We start from the raw sequence: 19,568 nt of genomic DNA on the forward strand, positions 1-19,568 counted from the left end.
GAGTGAGTACAAGGAGCCAACCTAGTCAGACGCAGAGGGCACTCCAAGTGGGGGGCACAGCATGTGCCCAGGGCCTGGGTGAGACAGAGTTTGGTGCATTCAAAGAATTGAAAGAAGGGCCAGTGTGGCTGAAGCATGGAGAACATTCTTGTCCCAAGAAGGTCCTCGGAGGGGATGCACACTTCCGGATTCATCTCCATCTCCAGTTCCAGGAAATCCCTTTCTTTAGTGATAGGTCCCTGCATATGTGGGCAGGTCCTGGCAGCGAGGGCTCAGGAGGACCCTTGATAATTATAGTAAAACAGCCCTCAAATCACTGCCGGGAAAGGAGGCCCTCGGGGTCACAGACCTGCCCCTCTGCCCCTTCCCCTCCTAGGAGGGAGACAGCAGACGCCCCGCCACCCGTATACAAACAGCGTGCCCACTGCAGCCCACACACCCAGGGCCCAGGCTCAGCTCTGCCCTCATCAGTGGGTAAGCTTGAAGAGTCACAGCAACTCCCACAGCCTCAGTTCTTCCGGTGTCCTCCACACCTTCACAGTGCCTGGCACATAGTAGGTGCTCACTAAATACTCGGTGCGCGAATACAGGAGTGAGTGGGTACACACATGGGCAGGTGGGTAGAGAAGTGCGTGCTTGGGCAGGGCGTTCTCGCACACGGTGGCAGCTGTGCTGGTGTACGAGGGGATCCCAGGCTACAATGGCTGTTTCCTGCTGCCCCGTGCCCCTGACCAGTCCTCTCCCACCCAGGTATTCCAAGGTCAGGCATTTGCTAAAGGACCTGGATCAGCTGATGGAAGCTGTCCTGGAGAGGATCATGGCTCCCGAGCCACCCGGGGCCAATGCCACCAGGGCCCTGAACCTCACCCTCTGGAACCATACGCCCCTGGTCCTTATTGACGAGCGGAACCCCCACCACCCTGTGGTCCTCGACCTCTTTGCAGACAACCACAATGTCTCGGCAAGCGGCAGTCCAGCACCAGGAAGGACCTGCAATGCCCAGCAGTGCAAAATAGCCATGAGGCTGGTAAGTGGGCCCAGGCCACGTCCACCCAGGGCCCAACCCAATGAGGTGGGTGGGCATTGCTTTCCTTTAATGGCCGGGGCCTTGCTGGGGGAGAGGCAGCGCCTGTTCTGTGTGTTTGCCAGCTATTTAAAACGTAGAAATAGCTGGTATGTTAGTCAAGACATTTGCATGCAAGACATTTGCCAGCTCAAACTAGCTTAAGCAAAACTGAATTCACTGGCTCACATATCAAGAAGCCCACAGGCACACTGGGCTCAGGTGTGGCTGGATCCAGGTATTCAGATGCTGTCATCAGGACTTTCTGTCTTGGTTCACCATGTTTTGTTGAATTTATTGGGGTGACAATGGTTAATAAACATATATAGGTTTCAGGCGTACATCCCTATAACAGTCACCTGCACTTTTCTCAGTTGACTTCACTCTCTGGTCGGCTCTTTCCACCTGGAGGGCCAAGACTATGCCAGACTCACATTCCCTAGCTCAGCACTCTCCCAGAATGCCCCTCCTTCCCAGTGACCACAGCAAAAGGCCTGGGCCTGATCATCAGGTCACATGCTCAGCCCCAAACCAATCACGTGAGCTGGAGGTGGGCTCTCCTGGTCAGGCCACATGCATCTGGAGCAAGAGGGGAGAGGTGGCTCCCTGAAGGACGAATTCAGTCTTATTATCAAAAGACAGGGGTACAGCCCTAGCTGGTTTAGCTCAGTAGATAGAGCATTGGCCCTCAGAGTGAAGGGTCCCGGGTTCGATTCTGGTCAAGGGCACACAACTCGGTTGCAGGCTCAATTCCCAGCCCTGGCCAGGGCGGATGCAGGAGGCAGCCAATCAATGTGTCTCTCTCACATCGATGTTTCTCTCTGTGTCTCTCCCCCTCCCTCCCACTCTAAAAATCGATGGGAAAATATCTGCGGGTAAGGATTAACAACAACAAAGAGAGGGACATAAACATCAGGCGGGTAATGCCACAGCCGTGCATACGTGGATGCGGGAGCATGGCTGCACTGGGAGGCACCTGCGCTGCCTGGAGCTGCCCGGGGCCTGTGACCTGCAATCCCCGGGCCCCGCTCTGCAGAATCTGAATGGCAGCTCCGCGCCAGAGCCCGGGAGTCCTAAGTCAACAAGCTCCCTGGTGGTTCTGATAATGCCCCTGGTTGGGGACCCAGGCTGGGTCACACTCTCCCCAGAGAGAGGCCAGGGCTCGCCCACATCTCTGCACAAGCCAGCACCTGGCACGAGGCTTGCAGGGTCCCGCTGCCAGCTGGAGCCCAGTGCCCAGCTGCTTTCGGCACAGTGGCCTGGCTGCCCGGGTCCATATCCTCATCGGCAAGGCAGGCGTGTCCCTGGTGGCCAGAGCAGCGTGTGTGTGTGTGTGTGTGTGTGTGTGTGTGTGTGTGCGCGCATACAGTGCAGGCAAGGTCTGCTGCTGTCACACCTTATTCACCTCTCTGGCCTCGGGTTCTTCATGCTGGTGGGGTTGCTGTGAAAACTGAGTGGGATCATCAGTTAAAGCCTTGAGACGGCGCCTGGCCTGAGTGAGTGGGAGTGTTCCCCCCGAGGGGCATGGAGGCCTCCAGCAGGCCACTGAGGCCCATGCCCAGCCGGCCTGGGAAGGGCTGGCCCAGGATGGAAGGTCCTCCGGTGTCGGGGTCAGGAGGAAGGCCACTATGGGATGAGGCGAGCAGAGGCAGACAGGTGAACCAGGGCCTGTGGGTTCTGTGTGTGCTGAGCTGGGCCTGGGGGTGGGAGCAGCTGCCGCGAGCAGAGGGCCTGCACCGGGCTCAGGCTGAGAGGCCAGCCCCTCCTCAGCCCAGGGTCTTCACGGCCCCCGCTGTACAGCCATCTCTGGGAGCCTGGGCCGGGCTGGGAAAGGATCCAGGGGGTCAGAGGGCGTGAGTATCTGTCTGCACAGGGACTCACGTATGTGAGCGGGGGAGCAGGGACATGTGTGTGCATAGTTGTGACTGGGATGTCAGAAAGTGGCACCTGTCTCGGTATATGTGTGTGTATGTGTGTGTGCATATGTGTGCATGTAAGGGTGTGGGTGTGTGTGGGGGGGGTGTTCACTCGAGCTGAAGGCGCCATGCAGGTGGAGGCTGTGTGTAAGTCCTGTGGCCGGGCAGCTGTGGATGAGGGGCAGCCGGAGGCCCAGGGTGTGGCCCGGGGAGGGACAGCTGGCGGGGTGCTCCCGGCCTGTGCCCTTGGGGCAGCTATGGGCCGGCCAGCAGCCCTGCACCCATAGGAACCCTCGGTCTCCACAGTGCTGCCTCAACGGGACCGTGTGCACCTTCCGAAACTTCACCAGCGCCACCCAGGCCGTGACAGAGTGGTACACCCTGCAGGCCACCAACATCTTCTCCCAGGTGCCAACCCAGGAGCTGGTGAAGATGGGCTACTCGGGCGAGCAGCTGATCCTGGCCTGCCTGTTTGGGGCCGAGCCCTGCAGCTACAGGTGAGCGTGCCGGACCCCTGCAGCTCCCAGCTGCCCGCATGTCCCAGGGGCGCCTGAGAAGAACTATCCAAGCATCTTAAGTCACCTGTTTATTGCGCAGTTGCTTTAGATCCATAGATGCGTGGCCAAGGCCGTAGTCAGAGTCAGTTCCCCTCCTCACCCGTTTCCTCCGCCGCCGCCGTCTTACACAGTATGGTCACTTGTCCAACCGAGAAAACAACATTGGCCGGTACTCCTAATCAACACAACGCGCTGTCAGATTCCGCTCGTTTTCCTGGCGCCCTTTCTCTGTTCCCGAATTCCACGCAAGAGGCCACGCCGAGCTCGCTCCCTCAGCAGGGGCAGCCTCCCTGGGCTGCGACGGCGTCTCAGATGTCCTGGTGGAGGACTGCGACCTAAGCGCCAGGAGAGGGAAGAAGACACCAGGCGAGGCGCCCCCTCGGCAATCACGCCAGGGATGCCACATGTTAAGGTCCGAACTGAGTGCAGGCTTCCCCACGGGCCCCATGCGTGTAGCAGGGGCGAATCACAGGCTGGCCTTGCGCCTCCGGTGGGCGGCGGGGCGAGACCTATGCTCCCGGGAGCCCTTCTGTGGGCAGGTTGGCCTGTTCTCCGTGCGCCTGTGGGTCACGTATCCCCCCCGTGGGGCTCGTGTGCACTTGGGCCAAGTTATTCATCCTCTGCTCAGATTCGTCCAGCTTTGGTCACGGCGTGTCCATGTAAGAACGTCCAAACCTGAAGAGAATTTTTATGTTTGTTTGAGCCAAACTGCCCGAGACGCTCAGATGCTCTGCACAGGGGCAGCTAGCAGCTTCTCGGGTGCATCTGGAATGAAGGCGGGAACGGGAGGACCATGACATGGGGGGGTGGGGGGGAGGGGCGGGAGGAAGGCAGGGTAGTTAACAGGACGACGTGGCTCCGCTGAGGGTCCGTCACAGGTGTGCTCACCTGGGTACACAGGAGCAGTGGTCAGGGCTTGCTTAAGGCAGAGCAAACCTCCCACTAAAGAAGCTGTGTGTCGGGCGTGACTACCCGCCATGACCCGCCAGGGAGGTGTTTATGGTCAGACCACCTGCGATGTGACTGCATCACTGGACTTGTCAGTTTCATTACGGAACCCTTGTTGCCCACAGAGACTCTCCCAGCCCTGTGACATGCCCCATCCATTGCTTATGTGTTTATTCACTGTTCAGTCTCCTTACTTTCTGCCTACGAGGTGCCCCGGGCCTGGACCCAGCACTGCTCTCAGGACCCTATTCCTTTCGTTGGAGAGTGACCTGGCATAGATGGCCATTACCACCATCATTAGTCTGTTGTTATCCTACCGCTGCTGCAACACTGGGGACTGGCCAGCTAGCTTCTGCCTGAGAAGCCTGCCCTGACCCCCACCACCCGGCACTGTGTGGCTTTACTGCTTCCTGCGAGGATTCTCTATTTCCGGGTGCCCTGGAGGCCTGCCCGTCTCTGTCTGCATGGCTGGCCTGTCCCAGGAAAGGTTGGGAAAGAGCCGCCTGTGCCTGCGGCTGGAGGTGGCCAGCACTAGGAGCATATCTCTGGGTAGAGAGAGTATCAACAAGCAAATGGTGGGCAAGCAGGTGCAGGGAAACCAAGAGCGCAGCTCTGGGGGGAGAGGACCGGCACACCCTGACCAGCCTGCGGCTCCAGCTGCAGCTGTCCCACGGTGTGCTGGGAACAGTGTGTGCCCGCGCACCGGGGCGGGGCTGCCCCTCCGAGCAGTGCCCAGCTGTAGCTGGTTTACACCGCTGTTCCTCTCCGGTGGCCACAGCCCTGAACCCACACAGGAGGCAGGCTGCACAGTGCCCGCCCAAAGCTGTGTGTGCCCTCCAGGCCCTTGCCTCGCTGGGCTGCCTACCGGGCGCCCTTTCCACGCCTCGGGGAGCGTCCTGCTTCGGGCCTCACCTTCCCTGACCCACTCCCACCCCACCCTCCAGGGCGTTAGGCGGGGACCCTTCTCGCTTATCTCTGCGGATGCCTTATTACGTGTGACAGTTTCTAATGTTAACAAGTATTTACTGAGTGTCTGTCCCTGTTGTGGGCAGTATGCTCGGCATCCGGCCTCCCCTCAGTCCTGGGGTGGGTGCTACGCTACCCGGCTGCGGTGAGCGCGGGCACAGAGGTGAGGCGCCTTCCCCACACTCCCAGCCAGGCAGGGGCAGCGGGCATGCATTCAGGCAGGCTGGCTCCTGGCGGGGTCTCAGCCCCCAGGTTCTTTCTTTGCCAAGACAGAGATGACACTGTCTTCACAGCACGGTCTGCAGGGAGGCAGCTGCCGGCAAGCAGTTCAGCGGTGGACAGCGGTTTCGGACTTGGGTGCCTGCTGTGAGGAGGCGGGTGGGGGTGTCTGTGTGGCACGAAAGATGGGAACCACGTGCTTCAGGTGACCCTCTGGGCATCGGATCCCCCGAGCCCAGCCCCTCCTGCTTTGAATAAAATAAGGAAGAAATATGAAAGCATCCTACGACATTTTTAAAGCTATTTCTATCCTCTATGGAGACGGGGAGGTGCAGGAGGACCGGAGGAGTATGGGAGCTCGCACGGCCACTGCCCAGATCCCACGAGCCTGGCCCACCCGCCCTCTGCACGCCGCAGCCTGCGTCCTAGCCTTCAGGGTGGCTCTGTAACGGAACACAATATTGTCCCACCTGGAAGCAAATCATCAATAATTCCTCAATACCACCGACTGCTCAGTGGTGTTCACCTCGGGAATGCCATGCCTCTTTCTTTGTTTGCTGCTGTGGGTCAGGCTCCCACCCTGGGCTGTAACCGTGTCTTCCCAGTTTCTCTCAGGGGTCGTTCCCTCTCCTCTCACACCTGATTTGTTGGAGAAACTGGGTTAATTTTTCGCTGAGTCCCCACAGTCTGGGTTTTGTAGGTTGATGGTCTGTCTGTGGCCAGTGGTACAGACGCTCCGTCCTGCTCAGTGGGGCTGGGCAAAGCCTGGCTCAGCCTGTGCCCAGCCAGAGCCTGGCTCAGGGTGCAAAGCCACCCAGCTGGGGCACACCCTCCGCTAGGAGCCGGGTCCCACCAGGCCCTTTGCACAGCTGTATTGCAAGGCAAGGCTAAGAGACACTTAAAAGCCAAAGCGGGTGGCTCAGGTGACTGAGCGTCGTGGCTGCACCGAAAGGTCACCAGTTCAGTTCTGGTCGGGGCACGGGCCCGGGTTGGGGTTAGATCCCGGTCGGGGTGCAGGAGGCAGCCGATCGATGTTTTTCTTTCTCCCTCTCCCTTCCTCTCTCCCTAAGGTCAATTAACATGTGTGTGTGTGTGTGTGTGTGTGTGTGTGTGTGTGTGTTTCAAAGAGAGAGACTTCAAAGACCTATCAGCCAATCACATGTTAACATCATGTGGATTCCAATTTGAATAAACTGAAAAACAAAATGTATAAGACATTTATGAGACAACTGGAGCTTTGAACTGAGTATTTCATAATATGAAGGAATTCTTGTTGTTTTTAACATGATCATAGCATTGACTTTTAGTCCTTTATTTTAGGGATCCATCTGAAATGTTTGCAAATATTTGTGATGTCTGAGGTCTGCTCCAGGGTCACGGGGAGGGGAGTGGGCGGGCAGACGGGAGTGGTGCACCAGGTGCTGCCTGTGGTGCTGGGTGGGCTGCATCTCGGTACTTTCTTATGTTTGAAATGCTCCATAGCGAAAGCATGTTCAACAACATCCTTTAGAACTGCATGACGCTGTCTACTCGGTGAACACCTTTACAGAGCATTTCTTGTTGGATTATTTCCTTAGGAAGCACTCTGACGTGACACAGGACCGTGGAGGGTCCTGTCTCATGTGGGGCTCTTTCCTTCCACAGCCCCGCGGGGACCCCTGCTGACCCACAGCCCCGTGGGGACCCCGGCTCTGCCCACTTCCCTCTTTATCCGAATGGCCCAGGTGTCCAGTTCACCTCTCTGGAGAGTGACTTAAATGAAAGAATTTATTTCTTCACGGGGGAGGCCAGAGGTCCAAAATCAAGGTGTCGCAGGGCCGGCTCCCTCCACAGGCCCTGGGAAGGGTCCTTCCGCCTCTGCCAGCTTCTGGGGGTCCCGGGTTTCCTGGGCTCGTGGCTGTGTCACCCCCTCCTCTGCCTCATCTTCCCATGGCCTCTCTGCCTGGGAATCTCCTCCTGGCCCTGCTAAGGATGGCTGGGACTGGACTTGGGGCCACTGGTGCCCCGGGCTGCCCTCCCCTCAGGATCCTTAGTCACATCTGCAAAGAGGTTCTCCAAACAAGGTCACATGCACAGGGCCCTGACTGAGCCGGACCCTGCCAGGCGACAGATGAAAGCATGAAAGACACTCCTGGTTCCTGGCTAAGCCTGAGCCCACCCAAGACTCCCTTCTCCCCTCTTTCCTGAGGGAGTCCAGCGTCTCTCCGGCTGTGCTCGGGCACCAGGGCTGCATGACGGCCTGCCGCTCACCTCCCTGTCTGGGCCCTGGGCTGCCAGCCTGCACAGCAGCCGGGCAGGCACCGGGCACCAGGCATCGGGCACAAGGCACCGGACACCAGGCACCAGGCACTGGGCACCAGGCAGGCTGTGCTCCAGCTGCTGCTGTTTCTTTCAGGAACTTCACCTCCCTCTTCCACCCTGACTACGGCAACTGCTACATCTTCAACTGGGGCATGGCTGAGCAAGCGCTCCCCTCGTCCAACCCCGGAGTGGAGTTCGGTAAGTCTCGGCTCCTCCAGGCCAGACCCATGAGGCTTTAACCTCCCACCATGTGTGGCCGAAAGACCAGGTTGCCATCAAGCATTGAAGGGCAGGATCTGGGCAGGTAGCTGGGGCCTGAGGAAGAGTGGCCGCGGGGGGTGGGAGGGGGGCCAGCCAGGGGGCTCAGCTGTTCCCTACCCCACGCCGGGACCCCTGGGGCAGCCACGCCATTTCCATTTTGCTAATGAGCAGAATAAGGGCTGAGTGGAAGCGCTTGGCCCTGTGGGACCCCAGGTTCCCATTCAGGCTGGAGGAAGTGACCTGGCCTGAGACCTGCAGGGAGAGCGGGTCTTCCGGGGGTGGAGGGGAGGGGGCAGGGCCTGACACTGGGAAGGAGCACAGGGCTAAGACAGGCTGACTGTGAGGCGAGGTGGGGCCGCGGTGCCCCTGGTGGGCCTGCCATGTGGGTGGGGGAGCAGGAGGAGCCCAGGAGGAGAGGGTGGTGGCGGGGACTAGGGTAGGGCCTGGAGAAGACAGGAGGCTGGACTTTCACCAAGCGGAGCGGCCTCCTGGGCAGGCAGGGAGGCCCCTTGAGGGGGGCATGGACAGGTGGGCAGCGGGCTCCCTGCAGCAGCCTCAGCCCCTCCCCCACAGGCCTGAAGCTGATCCTGGACCTGGGCCAGGAGGACTATGTGCCCTTCCTCACATCCACGGCCGGCGCCCGGCTGCTGCTCCACGAGCAGAGGTCCTACCCCTTCGTCAAAGAGGAGGGCATCTATGCCATGTCCGGGACGGAGACATCCATCGGGGTGCTGGTGGTACGGCCGCAGCCCCAGGGCGCCTGAGGGGTGAGGGTGGCAGCCCGTCCGCCTAGCCCCCACTCCCGGGCCTCTTCCAGCCCGGCCTTCCCTCGTGGTCCCCCCTGCTTGCCCTCGGCTCGGCCCCAGGGCAGCGTGCTCTGGGGAAGACAGCACCGCTGGCACCTCCTGGGCCACTGCCTTCCATCCCTCACAGAGCCTTAGGGCCACCTGCTGAGCGGCAGGCAGGTACAGAGGGGCCTCCTGGGCTGACCAGGGTCCCCACGAACACCCTCTCTGGCTCAGGACAAGCTGGAGCGCAAGGGCAAGCCCTACAGCCAGTGCACAGCGAACGGCTCCGACGTCCCCATCCACAACCTGTACAGTGGCCACAACACCACCTACTCCATCCAGGTAGCGTGGCAGCCTGCCTCCTGGCCCCAGGCCGCCAGCCGCCTGCTCAGGCCTAAGGCTGTGGGACCCCTGGGCCTGGCAGGGCTGGCTGTGCTGGGGTTTTGTGGCACGTTGGGGTGGTTTTGTGGATTTAGTGATACTTGGGGCTATAGAGCCAGTCCAGTCCCTGGGTTCTCACCAGGGCCCGGGGTTGCCCGCCTGCCACCCCCCCTCGGCAGGCAGGGGTGCCCTTGGGGAGGCCCAGGGTTGTAAGGGTCTCCCTCTGGGGCCCTAAGAAGAACCGTGTGTGTATGAGCTAATGTTTTGCATGTGTTACCTCATCATTTGGTCCTTTCAACACCCCCTGAGGGAATAATACACTAACAGCAGCTGTTAATTATTACATATGCTGTTTAGTTATTGTAAGTGTGAATTAAAGTGCTAATAGCAGGCTGATCGTGTGCCAGGCGACACTCTGCCAAGTACTTTACACGTTCGATCACTTAATCCACACAACAACCCTAATGCAGCGGCGATTATTAGGAGCTTCAGGGCTGGGGTGAGTCCACGTCTTATCGATTTACCGGACAAGCCCCTGTCTGTCTCTGGCCTAAACCCCCTTGCTGCAGCCGGGGCTGCTGTCTGGTCTTGATCTCCAGGGTCAGCCCAGGAGGCCGGCCCCAGACCATCCCAGTGAAGGGGACAGACTACCAGTAAATCTTTGCAAAGGTGACAGAAGTACCCACTGGCTGGCACTTCCTCCCCCTGCCCAGTCTGCCTTGGCAGACAAGGAAACTGAGGCATAGCAAGGGGGAAGCCGGTGCCCGCCTCCATGTCTGAGTGCTCCAGCAGGGGTGGTCTCCCTTTTGCCTGGTCACAGGAAGCAGACCTCCCCTGTGGCCACCTGCCCGCCGGCCTGTGCAGCTGGCCCCCTCCACTCCCACTCTGCCTGGCCACCTCCTCCGCAGGGGCAGCCCCCGGGAGGACACGGAGGCATTCGCTCTGCCCACGAGGCCTCTTTCCAGAAAACCTCCTGCTCCTTTCAATGCAAGAGCACTGCTGGCCAGAGACCTTGGCACAGACCCAGGCCACCTGTGCCAACCCCAGGCTCTGTCATGGGGCTGGAGAGACCACCTGCTTCCCAAAGCCAGAGCCCCTCATCACCCTACCCCTCCCCCAGGCTGCTCTGCCGCCCGCCCCCCATTTCCTACTCCAGACCAGGGACTAAGCCAGGCCCGGCCCTCCCCCTCAGCGCACAGGTGACTGCCACCCTGCTTCACCAATGAGTAAACCGGGGCTCCGAGGGAGGGAATCGCTACTGCAGACACAGAGCCGACCCCAGAGATTCTTGACATCCCACCTGGCGTGGCAGCCCAGCTCCCGCCCTCCGGGCTGGCAGCTGCGGGCGGCCTCTCCTGGCAGTCCCGAGCGGTCCCCCAGGAGAAGGCGCAGGAGGCAGTCCGCCCGTCCCCTCAGAGCTGCCCTCTGGGCTTCCTGTGTAAAGGGCTCAGGAGGCCACTGGGCCTTGTAACAAGAGCTGCAGCCAATGTCAGCGTCCGCATTTGGAGCCAGCCGCCTTTCCCCTGTCCTCTGGGCCCAGCACCTCGGGGAGTGGCCCAATCCCTCTGCAGCGTGGCCACCTCACCGCCACTTCGCAGGGCGGGGGGATGCCTCCCCTGACTCCAGCTCCCTGGGCCGTCCCCACGGGCTCCGGTGGGGACACCATGGTCATCGCAGCCTCCTGTCCCCACCCCAGGCCTGTATTCGCTCGTGCTTCCAAGACCACATGGTCCAGAACTGCAGCTGCGGCCACTACCTGTACCCCCTGCCCCGAGGGGAGAAGTACTGCAACAACCAGGAGTTCCCAGACTGGGGTGAGTGGGGCCCCAGCCATGGCACTGAGCCAGGGCCCTGTCCACAAAGGCTCTGCTGCCAGGGAGGCGCAGTCCTTGACCTGCAAGACCCGGGTGCACTGGGCTTGCTCCGCCGCGGGCACAGTCACAGCACCCCCCCCAGCACCCCTCCTGGGCACCACTGCCCCCGACACCTCTCCCATGGCTCCTACTCCTACGCTTGACTGTGTCGTGCGGAAGCCACGCTGTCTGTGTGCTGTGTCTGTGCCACATACACACCCTCACATGTGTGAGCTTGGCGTGCCGCCCTAGCGCATGCACACGTGTGTGTATTTGTGTTCCCCACACACGTGTGAAGGGCAGTGGTGTGTTGTGTCCTATGGTGCCGGCGGCGGAGCGTGTGGCACAGCAGCCTGTGCTCAGGGTCGGCGCTAGCGCACTGCTTCCTGCCTACGCGTGCGCCAGCCTCAGCACTGTCCCTGTCAGGGCCGCTCTCCTGGGCTCTCTGTGGGGTGCGGGCGAGCGGGAGGGAGGTGGCCTCCCACATCTGAAAGCTGAGGCCGCAGGAGATGAGGAGCCCAGCCCTGAGCTGGATCCTTACAGCCCAGGGTCCCAACACCAAAGGGTGTGCGGGCGGCAGGCAGAGTCCCACCACCTCTTAAAGCCAATACCGTATGGGAACAAGCGGGAAAACTTGTATCCCTCTGCACAGCCCTCTCCCTGGCCCCAGGGAGTGAGGGTGCCCGCAGAGGGAGCTGCCCTGACCCTGCTGGCTGAACAGGGTGCGGGGAGAGGCCCCAGGCCAGGCTGGGCAAAGTGGCTGGTGAGGAGCGGCAGGATGGTTCTCCATGACAGGGGAGGGGGGGCGGGCGGAGACGGCGGGGGGGGCGGGGGGAGTTGGCGTTGAACAACCCCCCCAGTCACAGACCTTGGCCCAGGGCCCGGAGGGCAGAGGGCAGCCTGAGGCTCCCAGGGGAGAGGACAGCAGCGGAAAGGCCGCTCAGAGTCTGCCCTCTCCCTGCTTAGTCTACTGCTACTCGCAGCTGCGCAGGAGCCTGGGCCAGAGGGAGACCTGCATCCAGATGTGCAAGGAGTCCTGCAAGTGAGTGCGCTGCAGGCGCGGCCGCAGCGGGCAGGGCAGTGTGGGCACTGTGGGGCGGGCAGGGCAGTGCGGGCACTGTGGGGCGTGCAGGGCAGTGCGGGCACTGTGGGGCGTGCAGGGCAGTGCGGGCACTGTGGGGCGTGCAGGGCAGTGCGGGCACTGTGGGGCGGGCAGGGCAGTGCGGGCACTGTGGGGCGGGCAGGGCAGTGCGGGCACTGTGGGGCGGGCAGGGCAGTGCGGGCACTGTGGGGCGGGCAGGGCAGTGCGGGCACTGTGGGGCGTGCAGGGCAGTGCGGGTACTGTGGGGCGTGCAGGGCAGTGCGGGCACTGTGGGGCAGGACAGCCACAGCGCTGCCTTCTCTCTTCCAGTGACACCCAGTACAAGATGACCATCTCCATGGCCGACTGGCCTTCGGAGGCCTCTGAGGTGAGAGGGTGGAGCGGCCGAGCTCCTGGCCACCCACCTTTGGGCGGGGCCTGCAGGCTGCTTGGAGCTTCAGAGACGGAGCCCCCCTCCCTCTCCCTCCCCCTTTTCTTCCACTCCTAGCCACTGTGCAGCGAGCCACAGACAGAGTCCTTTGTCCTTGCAGTGCTTGCATTCTGGCCAGAGAGACAGCCCACAGATATAAGACCATGCAAAGTAGGGTAGTGATTGCAGCAAGTAAGCCGATGATGAGAGTAATGGGGAAAGCCTCTTTAGATGTCGGTCAGGGAAGGGCTCCCTTAAAAGGTGATGGAGCAGAGAATGAAGCTGAGCCAGTCATGGGCAGAGCAGGGAGCAGGACCAGGCAGAGGGGCAGCAAGTGTCGGGGCCAGAGGTGGGCAAGGCTGGCAGAGGATGGCTAGCCTCTGGGGGAAGAGTCTGGAGACCTGAGTGCCTCCTCCCTGTAACAGCAGCCACATCGTGCACTATTCCCTCCCTCCTCTCCCTGACCCAACGCATGTCCCCAGGGAGCTTCAGCAGGCGCAGCAGGGCCCCCAGCTGGGAGGGAGTGCTGCAGGCCCCATTTTTTCAGCTGCTTTCTTGGATTGCAGGACTGGATTTTCCATGTCTTGTCTCAGGAGCGGGACCAAAGTACCAATATCACCTTGAGCAGGTAAGCCTGGAGTATGGGCAGGACTGGGGAGGCAGAAAAGGGCCTCATGAGAGGAGTCTGGACACAGGGCAGCTCCTCAGACCCCTTCTCACACTGCTCAGACCTGGGAGTGAGCCTAGAGGGGGATGCATTGGGAGTGCGAGAGAGCCAGCTAAGGGGACTCAGAGTGGGCCACTCCCAAAGGAGAGCCTGTTCCTCCATCTGCCACCTCTTCATACACCCATCCACACATCCATCCATCCATCCACCCGTCCTCAATCCTTCCAATCTCCTACCTACCCATCCATCCATCCTCCATCCTTCCAGTCTTCTACCCATCCATCCATCCATCCATCCTCCATCCTTCCAGTCTCCTACCCACCCACCCACCCATTCATCCACCCATCCACGCATCCATCCACCCGTCCATCCATCCACCCGTCCTCTATCTTGCCAGTATTCTACCCACCCATCCATCCATCCATCCATCCACCCACCATCCATCCTTCCATCCATCCATCCTTCCATCCATCCATCCATCCATCCATCCATCCATCCTTCCATCCACCCTTCCATTCATTCTTCCATCCATCCATCACCCATCATCCATCCTTCTATTATTCCACTCACCCATCCTCTAGCCATTCACCATCTTTCCATTCGTACAACACAAACATGTACTGAGCACAGAAAAGACATGAGTTTCATATATCAGGAAACCTGAATCTAGAGGACAGACTGGTGCAAGCAGAGTCTGTGCCAGCCCCTCCCTGTGGGAGCACAGTGGGGAAGGAGCCCCCATCTGCATGGAGAGATAAGGGAGGTCTATATAGGGAGGTGATGCTGGAGCTAACCCTCTAAAGAGCAGTAAGGATGGTTCAGAAAAGTAAGGCCTTTCTGAGGGCCATCAGGTATAAGGGGGCCGCCCATGTGTCCACCCTTCTCTGCCCCAGGTTTCCTGACAGGGGCAAGGGTTAGGGCGGACCCGCTGCAGCATCTACTGTATTTGGGCTGGGCCACCCTGGGGGTGGGAGAGGGGAGCTCTCAGGAGCTATCTTGGGCCAGAGTATCCCTTAGGAAGCCGGTTGAGAAATGGACCCACAGGATGGGCACTGGGCAGAGATGCCTTTTGTGACTCCAGGCTCAGAGGGGCCGCTCAGGGGATTGGCCTGTGCCAAGCTCAAGCAGAGGAGGGCTGGGCAGCTGTGTGTGTGTGTGTGTGTGTGTGTGTCAACCAGTCCCTGTTGCCTCCTGCAGAAAGGGAATTGTCAAGCTCAACATCTACTTCCAAGAATTCAATTATCGTACCATTGAGGAGTCAGCAGCTAATAATGTGAGTTTGGGGCTCCTGACCCCTCTGCCCCACACCCCGAGGGTCAGGAGGGTCCCCAGCCCTACAGAGGCATTAGGAAGGAAGGTCTCTAAGCAATTGTTTCCCTGGGCTGAGATGGTCCTCCTGGCCCCTTCCCAGTCAACCATCCAGCTCACAGGACCCAGGAGGCTGGGGGCCAGGCAGGACCTTGTGGCCTGCCCCCACCTCTGCCAGGCTCTCAGCCCCTGTCCCCCACAGATCGTCTGGCTGCTCTCGAACCTGGGCGGCCAGTTTGGCTTCTGGATGGGGGGCTCGGTGCTGTGCCTCATCGAGTTCGCGGAGATTGTCATCGACTTCCTGTGGATCACTATCATCAGGCTGGTGGCCTTCTCCAAGAGCCTGCGGCAGAGGCGGGCCCAGGCGCGCTACGCCGGCCCCCCACCCACCGTGGCTGAGCTGGTGGAGGCTCACACCAACTTTGCCTTCCACCCTGACACGGCCAACCATGGCCCCAACCCTGGGGCCTACCCCGATGAGCAGACCCTGCCCATCCCAGGCACCCCGCCCCCCAACTATGACTCACTGCGTCTGCAGCCACTGGATGTCATTGAGTCTGACGGTGAGGGTGATGCCATCTAGCCCTTGCCCTTGCCCCTCCCCCTGCCCACCTTGGGCAGCCCAAGAACTCGGACCTGAGGAGCTGAGACCAGGGCCCAAGGCCTCATTCCATCGTGCCCTCTCCAAAGTGCTGACACTAGGTGTCCAGTCAAATCTATATCTCTTGCAGAGAGGCCAGCAGTCCCCAGTCCCAGGCCGAGGGCGCCGTAGACTCGCATTGCTGTCAGGATTGGGGAATTGTGTGCTCGGTTAGTTTCTACCCACCCCCAACCTCGAGCCAGGCTCTGAGACCCGAGGACACCTTCCCCTGGGGACAGGCCGCTTCCCTCCAGCCAGTCGGCATCTACTCCAGAGCTGGGCCTCGGGCATGCTGCCCCCAGAACCTGCGGCCTTTCCTTCCTGGTGGCTGGCCTCCGGGGTGGGATGGGTGAGGCAGTGGTTGTGCCGAGCAGGAGAGCATCAGGCAGGGGCGGGGGTGGCTGCCAGGTGGCACGTGTTTTATTCTCGAAAATAAAAGTAGAAAACACCGTGTGGAGCCATGTTCTTCGTCAGATGGGGCAGTGGAAGCATCAGACACATCTCGGGGGCGAAAGGACATCCTGCTGGCCTGAGAGCAGGGCCTGGCCAAGAAGAGGCCCCAAGCAGGTGGCTTTTGAAGTCCCTTTCCAGTGGTCCTGAAGCAGCCGCCTGAGGACTTTTTAATACCACCGAAGTCACTCGCTTGGGTTATAAGGACAGAGCAGGGGGAGGGGAAGCACTCGGCTGGCTCAGGCTCCAGTAGCTCTGGTGATTTCTCCAGCTACGGGATCTACGTCCTTCTGTGTGGGCGTCCCTCTCAGACAGGTTCTCTCCATGTGCCCTCTTCCCGCCACCGTCCCAGGCTCCACTCCCTCAGCAGCCACCCACAGTGGGAAGCTCCTCCTTTTTTTTTTTTTTTAATTTTTATTGATTTTAGAGAGGAAGGGAGAGGGAGAAAGAGAGAGACCAACGATGAGAGAGAATCATTGATGGACTGCCTCCTGCATGCCCAACCCTGGGGATGGAGCCCTGACCAGGAGTCAAACATAACTTCCTGGTTCATAGGTTGATGCTCAGCCACTGGCCACGCCTGCGTTGGAAGCTCCTCCTCCACAGCGGCATCCCAGCAAAAGCCCTGAGAATGCGGCTGTTCTGAACCACCGCGGTGCCTGGGGGTGGAAGAGGCTGCCTGCCAGCGTTGGGTGAACCCAGGGTGGGCACCCTGACAGGCTCTGTTCAGAGACATCGTGACACAGGAGTGGGAGGGTGCTGCTTCCCGCCCCAGAGCTGCCAGTAGATGTGAGCTGGCCCAGCTGGTGGGCCACCCGCTGTCCTTCCCTCGTGAAGCATGGAGGGCCCCGGCCCTGAGCACGGTCGGTCAGGCGCTCGGGGCCCAGCAGACAGCATTCCTCTCTCCCTCCAGATGGGGAGACACACTGTTCTGTTCCTACCCTGGGGCCCCGTCAGAGCCTCTCAGGGCTGGCAATTAGGCTGCCAGGGCCCAATCTGCCCAGAAAATGGCATTCTGTGCTTCCCCCTCCACTCCACAAGGGCAGGTAGGCTGCCTGTGCCATGGGCCGCTGCCCCACCGTTCCTCAGGGGTCCCCTGAGTCAGGGACCACCAGGCCCCGCTTTTCAGATTAGGAACTGAGGCTCAGTGAGCTGCCTTTCCCACGGTCCAGCTGGGAGGTGGCGAGGCTGGGACTGGAAGCCAGCGGCACTCATGGCGGACCCTGGTGCAGAGACCGCCACGTCTCCACTTTAGGGGAGTAGCCGCACCGCCCAGGTTTCTGGCTCCCTCCTTCCAGGCAGGAGCCAGGCTCCACCTGCCAGGCCCACGTGGGATCCACGGCAGGAACCAGAGCCCTGTTCTTGGTGCGGCTTCACAGCGTGCTGTTTCCAGGCCAGCAAAACTGGTGTCTGACAGCAGCTGTGCGACGCAGCAGGTTGCCTAGGACCAAACCAGAGAGGGTCGGACCTGCATTGCCACCATGTGCCCACCATCCAGATATCATTGCTGACATGTATACTTAAGGAACTGTTTGACATTGAAACGGGGACTCAGAACTGTTGGACATTGAAATTGGGACTCAAACATTTTTTGTTATTATATGTTTACTAGTGGTCTGGTGCACGAAATTCGTGCACATTAAAAGGGGATTAATTAGAGGAAATAATTTAATATTGCTATTTGCCCTTTCTCTATAATAGAAGTGTCAGAGATGAAAGAAAGTTAGTAAAATGTATATGAAAACCTTCCTCCTGTCAGAGTCTGGGGCACACCATGGGACCCAGAGTCAAATCCCCGTCCACCCCCACGCGCCTCAAAATCGCATGAAACCCAGACCCGGCCGCCCCCCGCCCCGCTCATTGGGATAGATCCAGACCTGGCTAGTCCCACCCTTGTCAAGTCCCACAGGGCAGGGAACGTAGCCTCAGGTCCCCTGGCCTGGCGCCAGGACGGGGGGCGTGGCCTGAGGTCCCCCAGCCCAGACCGGGGTGGGGGGGCGTGCCTTGAGGTCCCCCCCGTCAAGCCCCGCCAGGTGTGGGACATGGCCTGAGATCCCCTGTCAAGCCCCGTTGGGTGGAAGGCATGGCCTGAGGTCCCCCGTCAAACCCCTCCAGGCAGGGGGAGGGGGTGCAGACTCAGGTCCCCCAGCCCGGCACCGGGAGGGGAGAACAGCCTCAGGTCCCCTGTCAAGCCCCATCGGCAGGGGGGTGCAGCCTCAGGTTCCTCCTGGGCGGGGGGCATGGCCTGAGTTCCCCCAACCCAGCACTGGGGGTGCACCTTGAGGTCCCCCGTCAAGCCCCGCCAGGCAGGGGGGCACAGCCTCAGGTCCCCTGGCTAGGTGCTGGGGTGGGGGTGTGGCCTGAGGTCCCCCGGCCTGGTGCCGGGGTGGAGAGCGTGGTCTGAAGTCCCCTGTCAAGCCCCACCTGGTGGGGGGCGCGGCCTGAGGTCCCCTGGCCTGGCACTGGGGCGGGGGAGCAGCCTGAGGTCCCCTACCCCAACACCAGGACGGGAAGCACCTTGAGGTTCCCTGTCAAGCCCCGCCGGGTGGGGGGCATGGCCTGAGATCCCCTGTCAAGCCCTGCCAGGTGTGGAAGGCGAGCTGAGATCCCCTGTCAAGCCCGACGGGAGTGGGGAAGGGTGTAGCCTCAGGTCCCTGCTGATTGCTTGTTAAGGCTCCTTATGGGAAGTTGGCCTCAGCTGTGGGTGCAGCCATCTTTGAGACGGAGTGATGGTTAATTAGCATATTCCCTCTTTATTAGATAGGATTTCTAGTCTGCAGAGGCAAGATTTTTTAAAGGAAAGAAATGGGGGAAAAAATAGATACAGAGGCAAAGAAGCATTGAACAGACTGTCAAAGTACAGCAGGAAGGCAGGGGAGGTTGGCAGGGGCACTGTAAGAGATCAACCGAAGGACTTGTACGCATGCATATAAGCATAACCAATGGATACAAGACACTGGGGGCGGGGGGCAGATAAAGGCATGTACTGGGGGGTAGGGGAGGCCGGGGGGAGGTCAATGGGGAAAAAAAAAAGTACTACTATTTGTAATACTTCAAACAATTAAAAAAAATAAAATTAAATTTTAAAAAAAACTGGTGCCTGAGTGAAGGACAGATGTGCCCGAACCCCTGGGCGACCCAGCGAGACAGATCCTGGCGCCTGGGGCGGGTCCGAGCGGCACACAGGCTCAGCTGGGACCAGGTGGTGCTGCCTGCCTCGCCCTGTGGTCAGGAACAGGGGGTGCCGGTCACAGGCTCGCTCTAAGCCCGGCCCTGCCACTGGTAGCTGAGTGACTCCAGGCGAGCCCCCTCAACTTCTCCAAACCTCGGTGTCTGTATGTAGAAGAGGGAACGACTTTCCTGTCTCTGAGGCTGCTGGGAGGCATAGGGGAGGAACGGTTCTCAGTCCCGAGAGCATAGCCTGTCCAGCCCCACAGGGGACCCTGCGAGACACTGCGCCCTCCCCTTCCTCTGCTAATAAAACCCCGTCTGTTCAGGGCTGTGACAGCCCAGCCAGGCAATACATCCTGAGTGGTCTAAGCGGGTTTCTCTGCTGGAGGCGAGGTCCTCAGGCAGGCATTCTGGCTGCCACACTAGGGGAGTACCTCCTGGGGGAGCATCGCCTGGGGGAGGCCGGGATGCTGCTATGCAGCCCAAGGTGCACAGGGCGGGCCCAATGTCGCTAGTGCCAGGGCTGGGAAACCCTGGTACAGCCAGTCCTGTCCCGGCCTTCCCAGCC

The 19,568-nt window shown here is 60.4% G+C and overlaps 1 protein-coding gene across 1 annotated transcript in view; it reads left to right on the plus strand.

Annotated features, from left to right (window-relative positions):
• Positions 1 to 15,808, plus strand: part of SCNN1B (sodium channel epithelial 1 subunit beta) — a 47,674-nt gene extending 31,866 nt beyond the window's left edge. The window contains exons 4-14 of the mRNA XM_080680051.1: positions 751 to 1,027; positions 3,286 to 3,476; positions 8,065 to 8,168; positions 8,805 to 8,968; positions 9,254 to 9,361; positions 11,097 to 11,214; positions 12,220 to 12,295; positions 12,665 to 12,722; positions 13,331 to 13,392; positions 14,629 to 14,704; positions 14,942 to 15,808. Of these exons, the coding sequence (XP_080536177.1) occupies positions 751 to 1,027; positions 3,286 to 3,476; positions 8,065 to 8,168; positions 8,805 to 8,968; positions 9,254 to 9,361; positions 11,097 to 11,214; positions 12,220 to 12,295; positions 12,665 to 12,722; positions 13,331 to 13,392; positions 14,629 to 14,704; positions 14,942 to 15,322 (1,615 nt within the window). The 3' untranslated portion in view covers positions 15,323 to 15,808. The remainder of the gene's footprint in view (positions 1 to 750; positions 1,028 to 3,285; positions 3,477 to 8,064; positions 8,169 to 8,804; positions 8,969 to 9,253; positions 9,362 to 11,096; positions 11,215 to 12,219; positions 12,296 to 12,664; positions 12,723 to 13,330; positions 13,393 to 14,628; positions 14,705 to 14,941) is intronic.
• The last annotated feature ends 3,760 nt before the right edge of the window (positions 15,809 to 19,568 follow it).

The sequence above is a fragment of the Plecotus auritus genome (assembly GCF_963455305.1).
Source record: "Plecotus auritus genome assembly, chromosome: 7".
Classification (NCBI taxonomy): Eukaryota; Metazoa; Chordata; class Mammalia; order Chiroptera; family Vespertilionidae; genus Plecotus; species Plecotus auritus.